This window comes from Semicossyphus pulcher, unplaced genomic scaffold (assembly GCF_022749685.1).
Source record: "Semicossyphus pulcher isolate SPU_LCO1_2020_fin unplaced genomic scaffold, fSemPul1.0.p SCAF_16, whole genome shotgun sequence".
Lineage (NCBI taxonomy): Eukaryota > Metazoa > Chordata > Actinopteri > Labriformes > Labridae > Semicossyphus > Semicossyphus pulcher.
In genome coordinates this window covers 2,728,540-2,742,485 of record NW_027211670.1, presented here as the reverse complement: position 1 = coordinate 2,742,485, position 13,946 = coordinate 2,728,540, and the positions used below count along the sequence as shown (strand labels likewise).

General features: G+C 46.0%; 1 protein-coding gene across 1 annotated transcript; it reads right to left on the bottom strand.

The window, feature by feature from the left end:
• Positions 1–2,702: 2,702 nt before the first annotated feature.
• Positions 2,703–12,929, bottom strand: LOC138593493 (transcription factor 20). The gene is made up of 6 exons (XM_069664521.1): positions 12,766–12,929; positions 8,962–11,438; positions 7,444–7,537; positions 7,026–7,075; positions 6,790–6,861; positions 2,703–5,281 (listed from the first exon to the last, which is right to left on the bottom strand). The coding sequence occupies exons 2-5, from the start codon at positions 11,431–11,433 to the stop codon at positions 6,814–6,816; spliced, it is 2,664 nt and encodes an 887-aa protein (XP_069520622.1). The 5' UTR covers positions 11,434–11,438; positions 12,766–12,929; the 3' UTR covers positions 2,703–5,281; positions 6,790–6,813.
• Positions 12,930–13,946: the final 1,017 nt, after the last annotated feature.

Here is a 13,946-nt window from a genome sequence, read left to right as displayed (position 1 = left end):
TCCATGCATTATAAAAAAATGTTCTTTTTTTTTGCCTTCAGTTCATCAATTTAGTGAAACAATCTTTTTCATTCAAGTGACGTGAACCGACCTGAACACAAAGCAGCATGGGACACAGAGTCCAACACGTTCAGATTCACGTATAGAATATCGTGACGGTCACACGATGACACCAACAGTTTGTTTCCAAAGCAGAATGTTTAAAGACATGTCTGAGTCTTTGGGTATTTAAATTCAATCACAGATAGACAGCTGTCCTCTCTGAGCCCGGGCACACCTGGTATCAACATGTGGTTTTTGTGATGGGATCACACCTGGATAGCCTGAAGTACAGGTGTGAACCACACACAGGAAGGATTGGGGACACATTGAGATCCGATCACTCAGGCTGCTTTTGGTCTGGTACACATTTATCCACATTCTCCTGGCAGTGTGTATGACCATGTGTCCTGGGCCACATTAATGACCGCCCACTATCCCGTATCCACGGCAACTATCTGGAGAAGCGAAGAGAATTGTTTTGTAGCATTTAGCATGATTTACGAAGATCCCTCTGCAGAACAGCAGCTTGTAGTTTCATAATCTCGATAGCTCAGGACGAAGCAGAAGTAAACATAAAAGTGTCAAAATCATAACATTAGTTATAAATAAAAAAGGACCCAGAATGGAGCCCTGTGGGACACCACTTTGTGTATTTAACCCGCTATGAACCATCAACTTTGACACTCAAGTAGTTTTTAAATCATTTATCTGTTTCTGAAATACACCTCACGTTAGCAAACCGCTACAAAACACAGTGATCCAAAGTGTTGCCGTATAAAGTGAAACACACTGTTTTACATGTATTCTGTATTTTACCTTCAGCGTAAAGAGACTTGTTTTTAGTTCTTTATACAGACTGTCAGTCATGAAGAATTAAACCCTTCCTAAACCTTTGCTAACAGAGCTCATATACGGGCCTGGAGTCGTGTGGGCTCAATGGATCTCAACCTTTTCATGCTGGACTGACGTGTGCTGCTCCAAATCTCCAAACCATTTTACCACTTTCGAAAGTCAGATTTCAAATCAATCAATCACTCAAATTGTATTTGTATAGCGCCAAATCCTACCCAAAGTGATCTCAGACACTTCACAAACAGAGCAGGTCAAGAGCGTACTCTTTGTTATTCAGAGAGAGGCCAACATGAATCACCATGAGAGACTGAGAAAACTTCCTTTAACAGGCAGAAACCTCGAGCAGAGCCAGACCCATGCTGAACATCTGCCTCCATTTAAACACAACCAGTGGCTCAGCGATCATTTCTGCAGCAAACCATCAGGGCCAACTGGTTTCTTGGTATTGATCTTTTTTAAATTTCAATAGGAGTGAAAACAAAAACATCTTTTGTTTCAGTCCGAACATTTAGAGCACCTCTTTTTGTTTCTTATAATTCAGCAGCATGAATGATTGCAGAAGCACGTTTCCATCGCCTTAAACATTTACCCAAAGCTAGGAGGATTATTGAAGCTGCCGGGCATTTCTTTAACTGATGTCTGATGTACCTTCATGGTTTGGACAGATATACCTGCTCCTCAAGTGCCTCAAACCTTTGCGATAAGCACGATTTCACTCGTGCCTGCCATCTGCACGTTGATCTGATTATTATGTGTTTTTGTGTCCTTTCCCCTTAAAGAGCCTCTGAACCTCTGGCTCTGTAGTAGTACGTGCTAAAGGCTCCACTACGTCATTTAGTGCTGGATAGGTTCAACAACACATTGATATTTAAACATGAAGCGACCTCTGCTCATCCAACAGGTGACAAAGACGGCTCAAACAGGTCAAGTGAAGACCGGGGAAACGTTGAGCGCTAACAATAAGCTGACAGCTGCGACATCACTCTGATGAGGTGTGATAAGTCTGCTCATAATAAACCTGTTAATGGAAGACAGGAGGGCGTGTCACTGTGGAGAAAGCACAGGTGTACTGTATAAATGATGGCTGAATACCTTTTAGCTGCTTCAGTTTAGGGTCCTGTCATGATTTCATGGGGCAGCTGAATAGAGCTGAGTAGTGATTAATGTTAGACACCTGTCTGCTGTATGAGATGTGCCGAAGCACCGCTTTAAAATGGACTGTGCTTAAATATCTTTTTTCTATTGTGTGTGACCACTCAAAGCTGCTTTTACACTACGTCACATTCACACATTCACACACTGATGGCAGAGGCTGCTACGTGTCATCACATTCGTACCCGTTGGCTAAGCCACCGTGTCTTTCCCAAGGACACTTAGACATGTAGCCCGAGGGAGCTGGGGATCGAACTTCCGACCTGCTGATTGAAGGATGACCGACTCTCCCACTGAGCCACAGCCACCCCGCGCCTGTTTTTACAAACGTTTCACTAATGCAGCTTAAACATGTTTTCAATAAAATTATTTTCAAGAGGAATTAAATAACTCACAGCCAAACGGTTCATTTATTTTTCCTCAACTGTTAATGTCATTTCTTTCAGGCTGGGAGGAACATTTGGTTTGTGCTGATTTTGTCCTGGACATGCTTTGGTGGTGGTTTTTAACTTAACATCATCCTGCTTTCTTTAACAGTCACGTGTCACTCACTTTTAATATTTGCCCTGGAAAATGTAAACAAAGGCAGCGTGCAGGTAATCTCTTCGTCTGACCTTGACTTTGAGTGGTGGACAAAAACAACTCCACAAACCACATCGTTGAACAAAATATTTATTTTTGACAAGTACATGACCTCTGAAGCTCCGAGAGGCGACCGAGACGGTACAAAAAGTCTCCATAAAACAAAGAGCATGAAAAAGTGACATGAGTTGGCAGTCCGAGTTCAACCTCAAACTCAGCAGAGCGCTGACGGACACACGGAGGGGGGCGCTGGAATGTGATGATCAGTGAGCATCAGGACTGAACGGGTCCTGAACATCAATCGCCCAGAAACAAGAAAGTCACTCAATGAAATCATGACAACATCTGAGATTCAGCCCTGAGATACACACGGACACTTTAAAATTCAAACATGTCGTAAAGACTAAACCAAAAGCTGTTTTTGGTACAAAGCAAATATAGAAATAAAACATTGCAGTGAAAGTCTCGACACACCTGCAACTCAATTATTAATAAAATCAGAAAGATGGCACAAATCAAACAGACGTTGTGCTACAGGAGAAACAGACCTGTGTGTGTGTGTGTGTGGACTGACGCTAACATGGAGCCATGGCTTACTGCACCTCACTCACTGATCTCTGACAGCACAACGCTGCCCCTACTGGTGCTGAACAGAAGTGCACTGAGGCGTTGCACCTTCAAACAAACAGGAAGGCTGACAGGCCGCAGCCCTCACCTCATCACCGGATTCAAAGCATACACCTGGAACTGATCTGATGAATGAGTCCCAGAGAGTCAGAGTGAACCTGCAGGTGAGGGTTCAGCAGGTGTTAATAAGAACAGAGAGTGCAGCAGGAAAGTGCGTACAAGCTGCCTTCATCATCAGGAAGAGGATGTTCATCCACTGATTTGTCTTTGCACCACGAGCTCGCGAGAAGAGGAGAAAGTGTGTATACCTGTGTACGTCAGGTAAGGCTTTTTCAGGTGGAAACACCGCATTGGCCCAAAGTCAAGAAATAAAATCAGGTATAGTAATACGAACACGGCAACGTAAACCAAAGATTCTCAGTGTCAGCAGAAGGACATGTAAACATCCTGATTAAAGTTTGACACTGGTGAAGCCATGAGCTAAAGAAGTGATCGTAGCTCCACAGGAGAAAGTAAACAGCTGATGATGAATCCCTTCACTCCGAGGAAAAACTAAGCTCCCTGTGATCTTTGATCCTCTAACAGGGCGTCAAGACGGCGCACTGAATCCCATTGAGATAAGGACTGATTTAAGGGCCATGCAGAGGAACACAACACGGGCACAGGTTTGATGTTTCTCTGACCTTTGAACCTCAAAATTGAGCCTGAAAGACAGAAGAGGAGGAGAAAGAAGAAGGTAATACTGCAGCCGGAGCAGAGGACCGGTCGTGTTCAGTGCCTCTCCTCAGTGCTTCCTACAAAAACGGCTCACATGGGGAAAATACATTCAAACACACTTTTAGCTTCTTCCTGAATTCACACGGCGGCCATCTTCCTCTGACGTTACAAGCAGGACGAGAAGCTCATGATGTTCTACATGTGACAAGTCTGGAGGGACATCGAGACACATCAAGGAAAAAGAACATATTGATCCTTCATTAGCAACTCTTCAACAAAAGCTAATGTTAGCATTCAATGACTTAGCTAGCATTACAGTTTGACAGTGTTACATGATACAGGAACAGGAGTGAAATGTTAGCTATGATCGGTTGAATGCTAACGCTAGCTGTTGTGACTTCCTATTGAGTTACAGACGAGTTGTTTTGGTAACTCATTAACAACTGATAGGCTAGTCAAAACAGCTAACGTTAGCATTCAACCACATCCTAGCTTGCAATACTGTTAATGAATTAATATGACCATTAGCTAGAAAGTATCATCATGTAACACTATCAGACTGCAGTGTTAGCAGGAAGTGCTGAATGCTAACGTTAGCCATAGTTTAACCGAAGCTAACGGGTTATCACATGTTTAAACACAGACTGATGTTCCCCCTGACCTCAGCATCGCAGCTCTTCAGCTGCTGATTCAGAAGCTGTGAAATGTTTGTCTTCATGATTGTCAGCTTTTTAGGTCATCATGATCACAACATGGACGCTCCTCTCCCTGAAGGGAAGGCAAAGGGAAACGGCCGTGATGTGAATATTTTAAATAACATCAACCGGGCCCAACGCTCGGCCCACGTGTCGTTCAGGTGTGTCTTCACACTTGTATCTTGTGTGCTGTGTTTGATCTGGATCCCTGCTGTGTTGGTACCTTGTTCTGTCTCTCTGGACCTTCCAGCACTTTAAATAAAAACCAGCGTCTCGTTATCTGGCTTCAAATTTCAACACTGGACATCTTCAATAACTTAAAAACACACAAACCTGCAAAAGAAGCCGAGAAGAAAAAACTGCAGGAATAAATAAAGCAAATATAAAGTCTTTAAAAAATTAAATATCTTTGATTGTTATTCATATTTAATCCTGAAAAAAACTCTGTATAAATAAATTGGGAACACAAGTTCAGCATGTTCCTGTGTGAGTGTTTCTGCAGTCTGTCAGTGACTCCGCCCACTGAGAGCACAGGGTGGAGTTAAGGTTTACTGGTGCTAGCTGTCAGTCAGAGGAACCCTGGTCCACAGTCGCCGGATGTTGTAGGGGAACGTCTGCAGGAAGAAACAGACAAAGCGATGAACTCATCTGAACACACGTGAACAGACTGCTGCACATCACGGTCACAGCGTCACGGCCTGGGTGGACGCTGTGACTCCACTCCCTGAGGTCGAGATCAACACAGCTGAACCAGAACTGTGCTGGAGTCGCAGCTTTTGTGTTGTCGGTGTACAGTCCCGATCACATGACCTTTGATGAGTGCAGAGCTGTGATTTTACGCTGCATTCAAACACGTACGTGTTAAACCAAACTATGTACACGTCGGCGCCCGTGGGGGAAATACGTCGATGGGTCACATTAATGGAGACCTTGTGGAAATTGGCTGAAATTATACGGCTGTGAAAAAGTTGCAGGTGAATTTACTGAATCACAACTTCCTGGAGTTCTGGACAGGTCAATGTGTGATGTCAGGCCTCATACTAATAACCATCCATTAATCCATTCATTCTTTATTATTCTATTTACTGTGATGAAGTCTGATTTTAATTACTGTCAGGGATGCTAACAGGTAAGGGGTAAAACAGGAGAGAACACTGTGTGGATTTTGTTTTTTTTTATCCATCCAAGAGAACGACGCCACCCACGATCGATTAACTAGTGGCACTAGGCAATCAATCAATCAAAAATCAGGATCAGATTTTTTGTAGGAGACGAGCAGATAGAACACAGACCTGTGTGTCTCATGCTCTGTACCTGCTCAATAACGTCGTGATCTGTCCGTATTTCTGCGCACAGTTACTATAAAGTATAAACTGTCCACATGCTGTGAATGACCCGAGCAGGAGCTGTGACCTGCGATCAGTTCATCAGAGTTTATAATAACGCAGCGCGGGGAGGACACGGTTCATCACGCAGATCTGTCTGTCACTGTGAACAGAGACTCCAGTCTGCTGTGGAGTAGATATATCTCACACAGAGCTGTAGAGGAGCGTCAGGCTTCATGGTCAAACTCAGTTGTATATCAAGTCATCACTTCAGTCCCTGATCACCTGCTCCCTCCCTCCCTCCCTCCCTGTGCTCTCCCTCTCCATGGGTCCCCGGCGTCAGGCACGAGACGCCCTTCAAGACGGTTCTCGGGGTTTACATTAGCAGAAGGCTCAAAACCACATCGATAGAATTCTGTGCTCCTGACCAACACTAACCCGATCAACCTGGCCAGGCTGCTGATGTACAGGGTCTCTGTGAAAGGAAATATGTACCACAGTGACGTCCTCACATTGATCGTTCTGCTGGATTAACAGCCCTGAACTAACATCTATTCATTTGTGGATGGACCAGGTAATGTTCTCATCACTACAGCATTCAGTTCAGCTTGAAAACAGTCCTACACTTCCCATAATGCAACTCATCAGCATCTTTCATTAGACCCCATGCACCAAGATTATAATGTAGGTCATTTATTGGAGTTACTCGGCTTAAACTAGTTTGGAAACGACTTTGCCGTCATCCTGACCTCTAACGTGACAGCTTCCTGTTCGCAGCGCAGCAGGAACTTACTGACCTCCTGTGGTGTCTGTTCGCGCTGTCACCTGTCGTCCCAGCGGGTCCCTGCAGGAGATTTGAATGTCTTGTTCTAGGGAGGAAGGAGGAATCATAGACGTCAACATTTAAGTGGAGATAACAGTCAGACAAAAACAGCAGCCGGCTCGGCTCCTCTACACCAGCAGAAACTTCCTCTGTAATGTCTCGCCCATCTGATGGTCAGGGACGTTTGTGTATGCAGGTATTCGTGCTCACCTTGTGCTTCTTACACTTCATGGAGAAGTTTTCTTCAATGAGGACGCAGTCTGATGAGAGAAGAGAACAGGAGGTGAAGAGCAGCTCTGATTCATCCACAAGGTTCAACCTCCCACACGAGCAGGTTCAGACTGAGCGGAAGTGATGACAGCCGAGAACACTTTACAAAGGAGTTATTTACACACACACTGAACCAGCGGGGGAAGGATTATTATTATAGACAGCAGAGACATAATCATTTAAATTTGGACAAATGAAACCAACAGCAGGGAAAGAAAACCAGAGGAGATAAACCAGCAAAAATAGCACAGTGCACACTGTACCTGTGTGAGTGTGTGTGAGTGTGTGAGTGTGTGTGTGTGTGTGTGTGTGTGTGTGTGTGTGTGTGTGTGTGTGTGTGTGTTAGAACAGCACCTACCTGACTGCAGAGCACACCTGTAGTGGTATTTGTTGGGACAGCCTTTGAAGAAGCAGCCCAGTGTGGCTCCTGAGTCCTGACAGGCTGAACACGTCTGAAACACAGCAGGTCAAAGGTCAAACACCGACACTGTCTCATTGACATATTAACAGTCCTACAGGGGTGTTTATCAGTACGGCATGGAAACGTCCTATATTCATCAGAAGCTGCAGCACTTCATGGGTCACTTGAATGGAGAGACAACTGATCATTAGTTCAAGACGGTGTCATTGAAAGTGAATATTAGCTGCTCTCCTGTTCAGGTGTCCCAGAGTCTCTGAGGTCACACAGGAAACCCCTTCAACACACGAGAAGTGACCTTTGGTCACACGTGGATCAAACACTGGTTCTGCAGCCTGCTCGCAGCACTCTGAGCCCGAGGTCTTCAATCCTATTACCTCGTATACATCACAACATGTTCTGAGGGTGTTACTAAACAGAGCTCACCTGTTTACATTATATTAAGGCTTAAAGTGATGCAGCATTAGGGGCGTGGCCTCTTTGAGTGAAAGGTGGGAGGTGCTAGCTGTCTGCTAGGTGTCCCCTCAGCTAATTCAGTCACTGAACGTAACCTCTGGGCCGTGTTTGTGCTGTTGGAGCCTTTTGGAGATTTGTTCATGTAAATATCAGACAGATAATCTGTGTGTGCGCTTTATTGGACTAACAACCGTCTCACACACAGTTTACACTCAGTCACAGGATACTGTGACGTTATTGTTTCAGGCCGCAGTGACGGGACAGCTAGTTCTTTAAAACCAGTTGTGTGAGGTTCTCCTGTGTGGCGGAGATAATAACTCCATCAGCAACACCACAAATACAATCTCAGTCTGTGTGAAACACGATTGTTAACTAGCTCATTAGCTACTACTGAATTAACCATGGGCTCAGACTGTTTAGCTGTGATAGCTTAGCATTTGCTAACCCCTCGCTCCTCTCAGGCTCCACCCTCTCTGAGGTCCTGAATGAGATTCAGATGTTATCTACCTGGTGTAGGCGCCCTGGTAGAGAAAGAGCTGCTTTGTGGTACTAAACATTAACATACGTTAATACGCCCAAGTTACATACTCAGGTGACAGGATGAAGACTTTGATTAAGGCCCTCTGAGCTCTGGCTGACAGCTCTGGGGTAAGAGGACTGTGAGGTAGTACACACACACACACACACACACACACACACACACACACGCACACACACACACACAGACACACAGACACGCAGATACACACACACACACACACCCTTCAGCAGTGTGAAATCTGTCCTATTGTTGTGATCTCATTGTCTCAGAGCTGCTGCCAGCAACAATCATTACAATCTTCTTCTAACAGACATAAATTCATTACTCATGCTGACTCATGCTCTGATGTGAACACGCACATTAATCTGTTAGTCTCCTCCAGGCCTGAAAACAAACACACTGTTCATGTTTCTTCATCCTAAATGTTCTGTTCACTTCCATCATACAGAGAGCAGCTTTACCGTCTCCTGCGCCGCCTTCACCGCCTCCTCCAGCCCGTACATTCGGCCCCTCACCAGGAACACGCCTGCAGACCAGATCCCACAGTCCTCATGGAGCCAGTACTCGCAGGGCTCCACGGGCAGCACAGGGGGGCTGTACCAGTCCTCCACGTCCGCTGAGCCAGCACCAGTCCGGGCCCGCTTAGCTGCGGGGCTGCTGGTTCCGTCCCCAGTCCAGCGTTGGCTCTTCAGCTGGGCCCCGGGTCTGAGGGGCCGCGGTGTGAGCGGACACTTCCTGCCCCGACCCCTGATGCTGCAGGCCGAAGAGTCTGAGTCGCTGAAGTCGTCCTCGTCCTCTTTGAGGCCTGAGATGCTGGCTGGTGTTTTGGTGCTGGGCCTGTACCCCTCGGGGTAGTAGGGCCCGTGGAGATCGCCCAGGTCCATGGCGTTGGCAGAGCGTCCACACAGGCAGCAGACGAGGGAGCGTCTGTGCTGGCTGTGTGTGGACGCCCGGCCCAGCTGCAGACAGGAAGTGCTGGGTACTGCTGCAGAAATGAAGCCTGCGGGATGAGCCTGCTGCTTCCTGTGCTGCGGTTTGACCTCCTCGGGATAGTTTACCACAGAGCAGAGAGACGGAGAGGACTGCTGACGCTGCACACGCACAAACGGAGAGAAACCGTCCGACCTCAGGTCCCTCTTCTCCTCCTTGTAGTTGACGTACTTCAGCCTGATCTCCGGCTCCTTAGGAGCAAACATGGAGGAGGAGCAGCTTGGTTTGACCTTCTTTCTCCGCCTCCTGGGAGTCTTGGCAGTGGGAGATGTTTTCTTACCTGTGGCTTTACCTTTGTGTTTCTTTGGAGAATGTGATGATGGAGGTGGTGGAGGAGGAGCTGGTTTTGGTGGGGAGACTCTCGCCACATGATTTTCCACTGACAGTTCAGGGTGGGAGAGATGCTCCGGCTCCTTCTTTGAGTTTTTGTGCACAGCTAACTGAGGGCTTTGTGATTTCTTAGAGTTATGGATGATTTCAGAGTCCGAGGTAGAGTCTTTGCAGTCGTTAATGTTACTAGTTTTACCCCTTTTCCTTGGAATTACTGCTTTCTGTTGTGTTTTTGCTGAGAGACACACACTCGCTCTCCTTTTCCTCTGTCCTCCTGACAGGCTGTCCGTCCTCTGAGGACCTGAAGACTTTGAATCACTCGCTGCCTTTTGGGAAGTTTTCTTATTGGTGCGAATGCATCCTGACACCTTATACCTGCTTGAGTTTATGTTCATAACTATGGTTTCTAAGCGCGTCCCTCTGCCGGAGCGCGTTGGCAGCTTCTTTTCTTTCAAAGTCCTCTGTAGTGCCTTTGTGTTCCCGTTGATGTGAGGAACGACAGCCTGCGGTTTGTTTTCTAAAACATCCTCCGTCAGATCGATCAGAGGCTCTAGCACCGCCTTCCGTCTGTGGTTATTTTCATCACTTGAATCTAACCTTGTGGTGTTATCATTGATTTCAGAGCCCGGTGGAACACCCCCCTCTGAACTCAAATCCTGCCACGCAGCCTCCTCAGTCGTCTCCAGGTAAGAGTTGTCTCCGCTGGGGGAGCTGGAGGCTTGAGGCAGGACGAACACGTCCTCCACATCGTCCTGAAAGGCAGCTGAGGGAGACACTGGGTCCTCCAGAGGACTGATATACTCCCTGCTCAGTGAACACAGGTCTCTAACACCCACGCTGCTCGAGTCCACCACCAGGCCCTGGTCCTTAGAGAGGAGGAAAACCACCTCAGGGCCCCCCTTTTCCTCTTCCTCTCCTGTGGCTGGGGGGAGTGTTTCAGGGGAGGATTCAGCACAGACTCCTGAACTGGACCAGGTATCACCCTGGCCATTCTCTAAACCCCAACACACCCTGTGCTCCTTTTCACCATGTTTATCCACACCTCCATCGGTGGACATGACTCCGCCATTAAGCTCTTGACCCTCTTGTGGTAGACAAACCCCCCCATCAATCTCTGGTCCCACTTGAGCCTGAGACAAAGACTGAAGAAGTGTCTGAGCAGCGAGGTCCACAGGTCCCTCAACCTGCTCCACATAATGCTGGTTCAGTGCAAAGCCAGTGTCCCCGAGTCCTTTATCTGAGTCACAGGGAGGGTGGAGGGACAGCCTGCTGACAGGCGGCACGCTGAAGGACAGGGAGTCGTGGGTGGAGAAGACGTGAGACCTGCTCACATAGGACAGGGTGACTGTAGTGTGGGAGAAGGCGTTGTCCGGTTGGATCTGATCCCCGGGTTGCAGCGTGATGTCCGAAGATCCGATCTGTGAGAACCCGGGGGTGCTGGTCCCAGAGTTCTGGTACCAGCCAGGGCTCGTGACCCTCCGCAGGGCATCGAGGGAGGCAGTGCTGAGGACACATTCCTCTCCTCTCCTGGTCAGGTCGATCACAGCGGGGAGGCTGGAGGTGGAGAGGTCCTGAGGCTGTAGATCGTCTATGCTCCCAGGTGGCTCCTCCATAACAACTGTAACAGACAGAGACACACATCAGTTACCACAGACACGGCCTGCTCAAACATGAATCTGCTTTGTTCTGATAACTTTGCTGTGTGGATGAAGGTCGGGACATTCCTCTTGTATTTTGAAAGCCCGGTGTGATCCAGTAAAAGGATGTGATACAGACTCTCAATGTCGACTCAGGAAACACAGAGAAACAGTTGGATAACAGGTTCGGCAATACATTTGAAAACATTTTGAGTCTATCAGCTCTTATTTGATAGATTTCACATATTTAGTGTCAGTGTTAAGATTAAGTTGTGGGCTGTATTTATTTTTAACTTGTTAATGTCTATGTGAGAGAGCCGTTTGTCTGAGCATGCTTCTTTTAACTCACTGAGCTGTTTACCGACAACTAGAGATCAAAGTTAACAAGTTGGCCACTAATCTTCCTCACTTTAGCTTATGTTGTGTTTTAACAACATAATGTAATTTCATATAAAGAACATCCAGCGCAAAGTTTAACCACAGCTCATCATCTTCCAGCTACAGTCACAGCGTTGACATTAGCTGGGAAACTGACGGTTGCTTGAATTTAATGACCGTTGGAGAACATGGCAGCGGTTAATGACAATTAACGGTTTAGTTATTTCCAAATTTATATTTATAATATTTAATTTTACTGTACCAGCTTATGAAGTCTAGTGGGTAACATAACAACATCACCCAGCTGACTTTTCACCTCCGCCGCTGACAGGTCAGGGTTGCTATAGAGCGTTAGCTTAGCATAGCCGAAGCTAACGCTAACAAGCTAGGCCCGGCTTAGGTCCGGTAACCTTCCCGTACGCCTAACTCTTTTAAAAATCCGTCAGATTTAAGTGATTTTCATGTAAGACAGAGTATTAAAACGTCACAGGACGCGACTTTTCAACTTTACCAATTCGAAAAAGATAACTCCTTATTTCGGCTTCATCGTTTCCCATAAGAAGGTCTTTATTTAGAAAAAATACCAACTTTAATAGCTTAATGATCTACACCGCACGTCATTGCTTACTAACTTTGTTGCAATCAAAACGGTCAAACCAGTCTGAAAATGTTACATCTTTTTTCCGAAGGTAGTTCTTTCCTGTATACAATGGATTCCGAATGTTAGAGTGAACATAACGGATTCAAAGAAGTATCAGTCTTTCTATTTAGATTCCAAAAATAAACGATACTTGAGATTTTATTAAATTGCGGATTACTTTTCATGGAGTTTGGCAACACGTTCTCCCCATTTATATCAACGGCAGGCATCAGGGCAAGGCCCGGCTGGATGAAACAAAGACGGAGCGGAGGTAACGCGCTGAAACTTACCCGGACGGGAGAGACCGCAGCGTGTTTAACCGTCCAGGGAAGACTTTGTTCCGGCCTGCATCCCCTCCACCTGCCCGGCTGCTCTAATGACCACTGTTAACACTACACAGACAGACACAGAGCCCAACATTAAATAAAGATCTACACACTTTCCCGGAACACACTACTCTGATAGCAACAGCGTCAAGTTCTGTACTGTATAATCTCCCACTTCCGGATGCCCCCTTCACAATAAAACAATTAATGTCGCGTTCCAGTGTTTTTTCTTCATTTATTTGAACTGTAATGAATAAAAACTACAATATAACCAAACATGAAAATGATGTAACTTATTTAATGCATGATGGCAGGAAGGTAGCCCATGGTCGAGTTCCGTCAGAACAATGTTCCATTCGTCCAACTGTTGCACGTTGCAGAACACTGAGACCAGGCCCGACACACCGGATCAAACTCTCTACTTTTTCTTATTTCTCGAAGGGAAATAATTACTTCCAGCTGTGTGTTGTTTACCGGTTTGTAGCTTGACGACTCACACTGAGCAGCAGTGGAGCAGCTGTCACTCAGCTGTGGAACTGAAAGGCATTATGGGAGATAAGTGGCCGAACCTGCCCCGGTCCAATTTACCGACCCAGAGAATATGTGGTGCCATTTTCTTTTTTATATTAACATAAAACAACTGAAACAGTCTCAGAGTTTGAAACACAGGTGTTTCTCTGATATACATGTAGGTGGTGATCGGTTGTAGATCGTTGTAGATAAAACACCTAAGTGAAATTCAGCTTTTGGACCAAATGAGCTTTTATTCAGTTTCCCACTACCTTTAAGTTTGTTTTTTTAGAGACTTTTTTAGGGAAAAATCGATGCAGCAAAGGGACTTTTAGTTCATACCGATATTAGAGACAGACTTAAGGAAACATGTATAATAGAGAAGTATTTTCTCTATTTTTTAAAGATGTGTTTTCCGGGATGTTAAAAATATACTGATGTAGAAAGAGCCCTCATGGAACTACTAACGCTACTTATTTTTTAATCCATTTATGGGAGCGTGTTTGCTCTCGTACTCTTAGTTCAACTTCAGACTGGATGTGAGTCTGGAAAGTAAAGATGTGAAACCTTTAGATTACATGTCTCCTCTTCTTCTCGGAGATCTAACATGTATCTAAGAGAGGCCACTGGGAGGT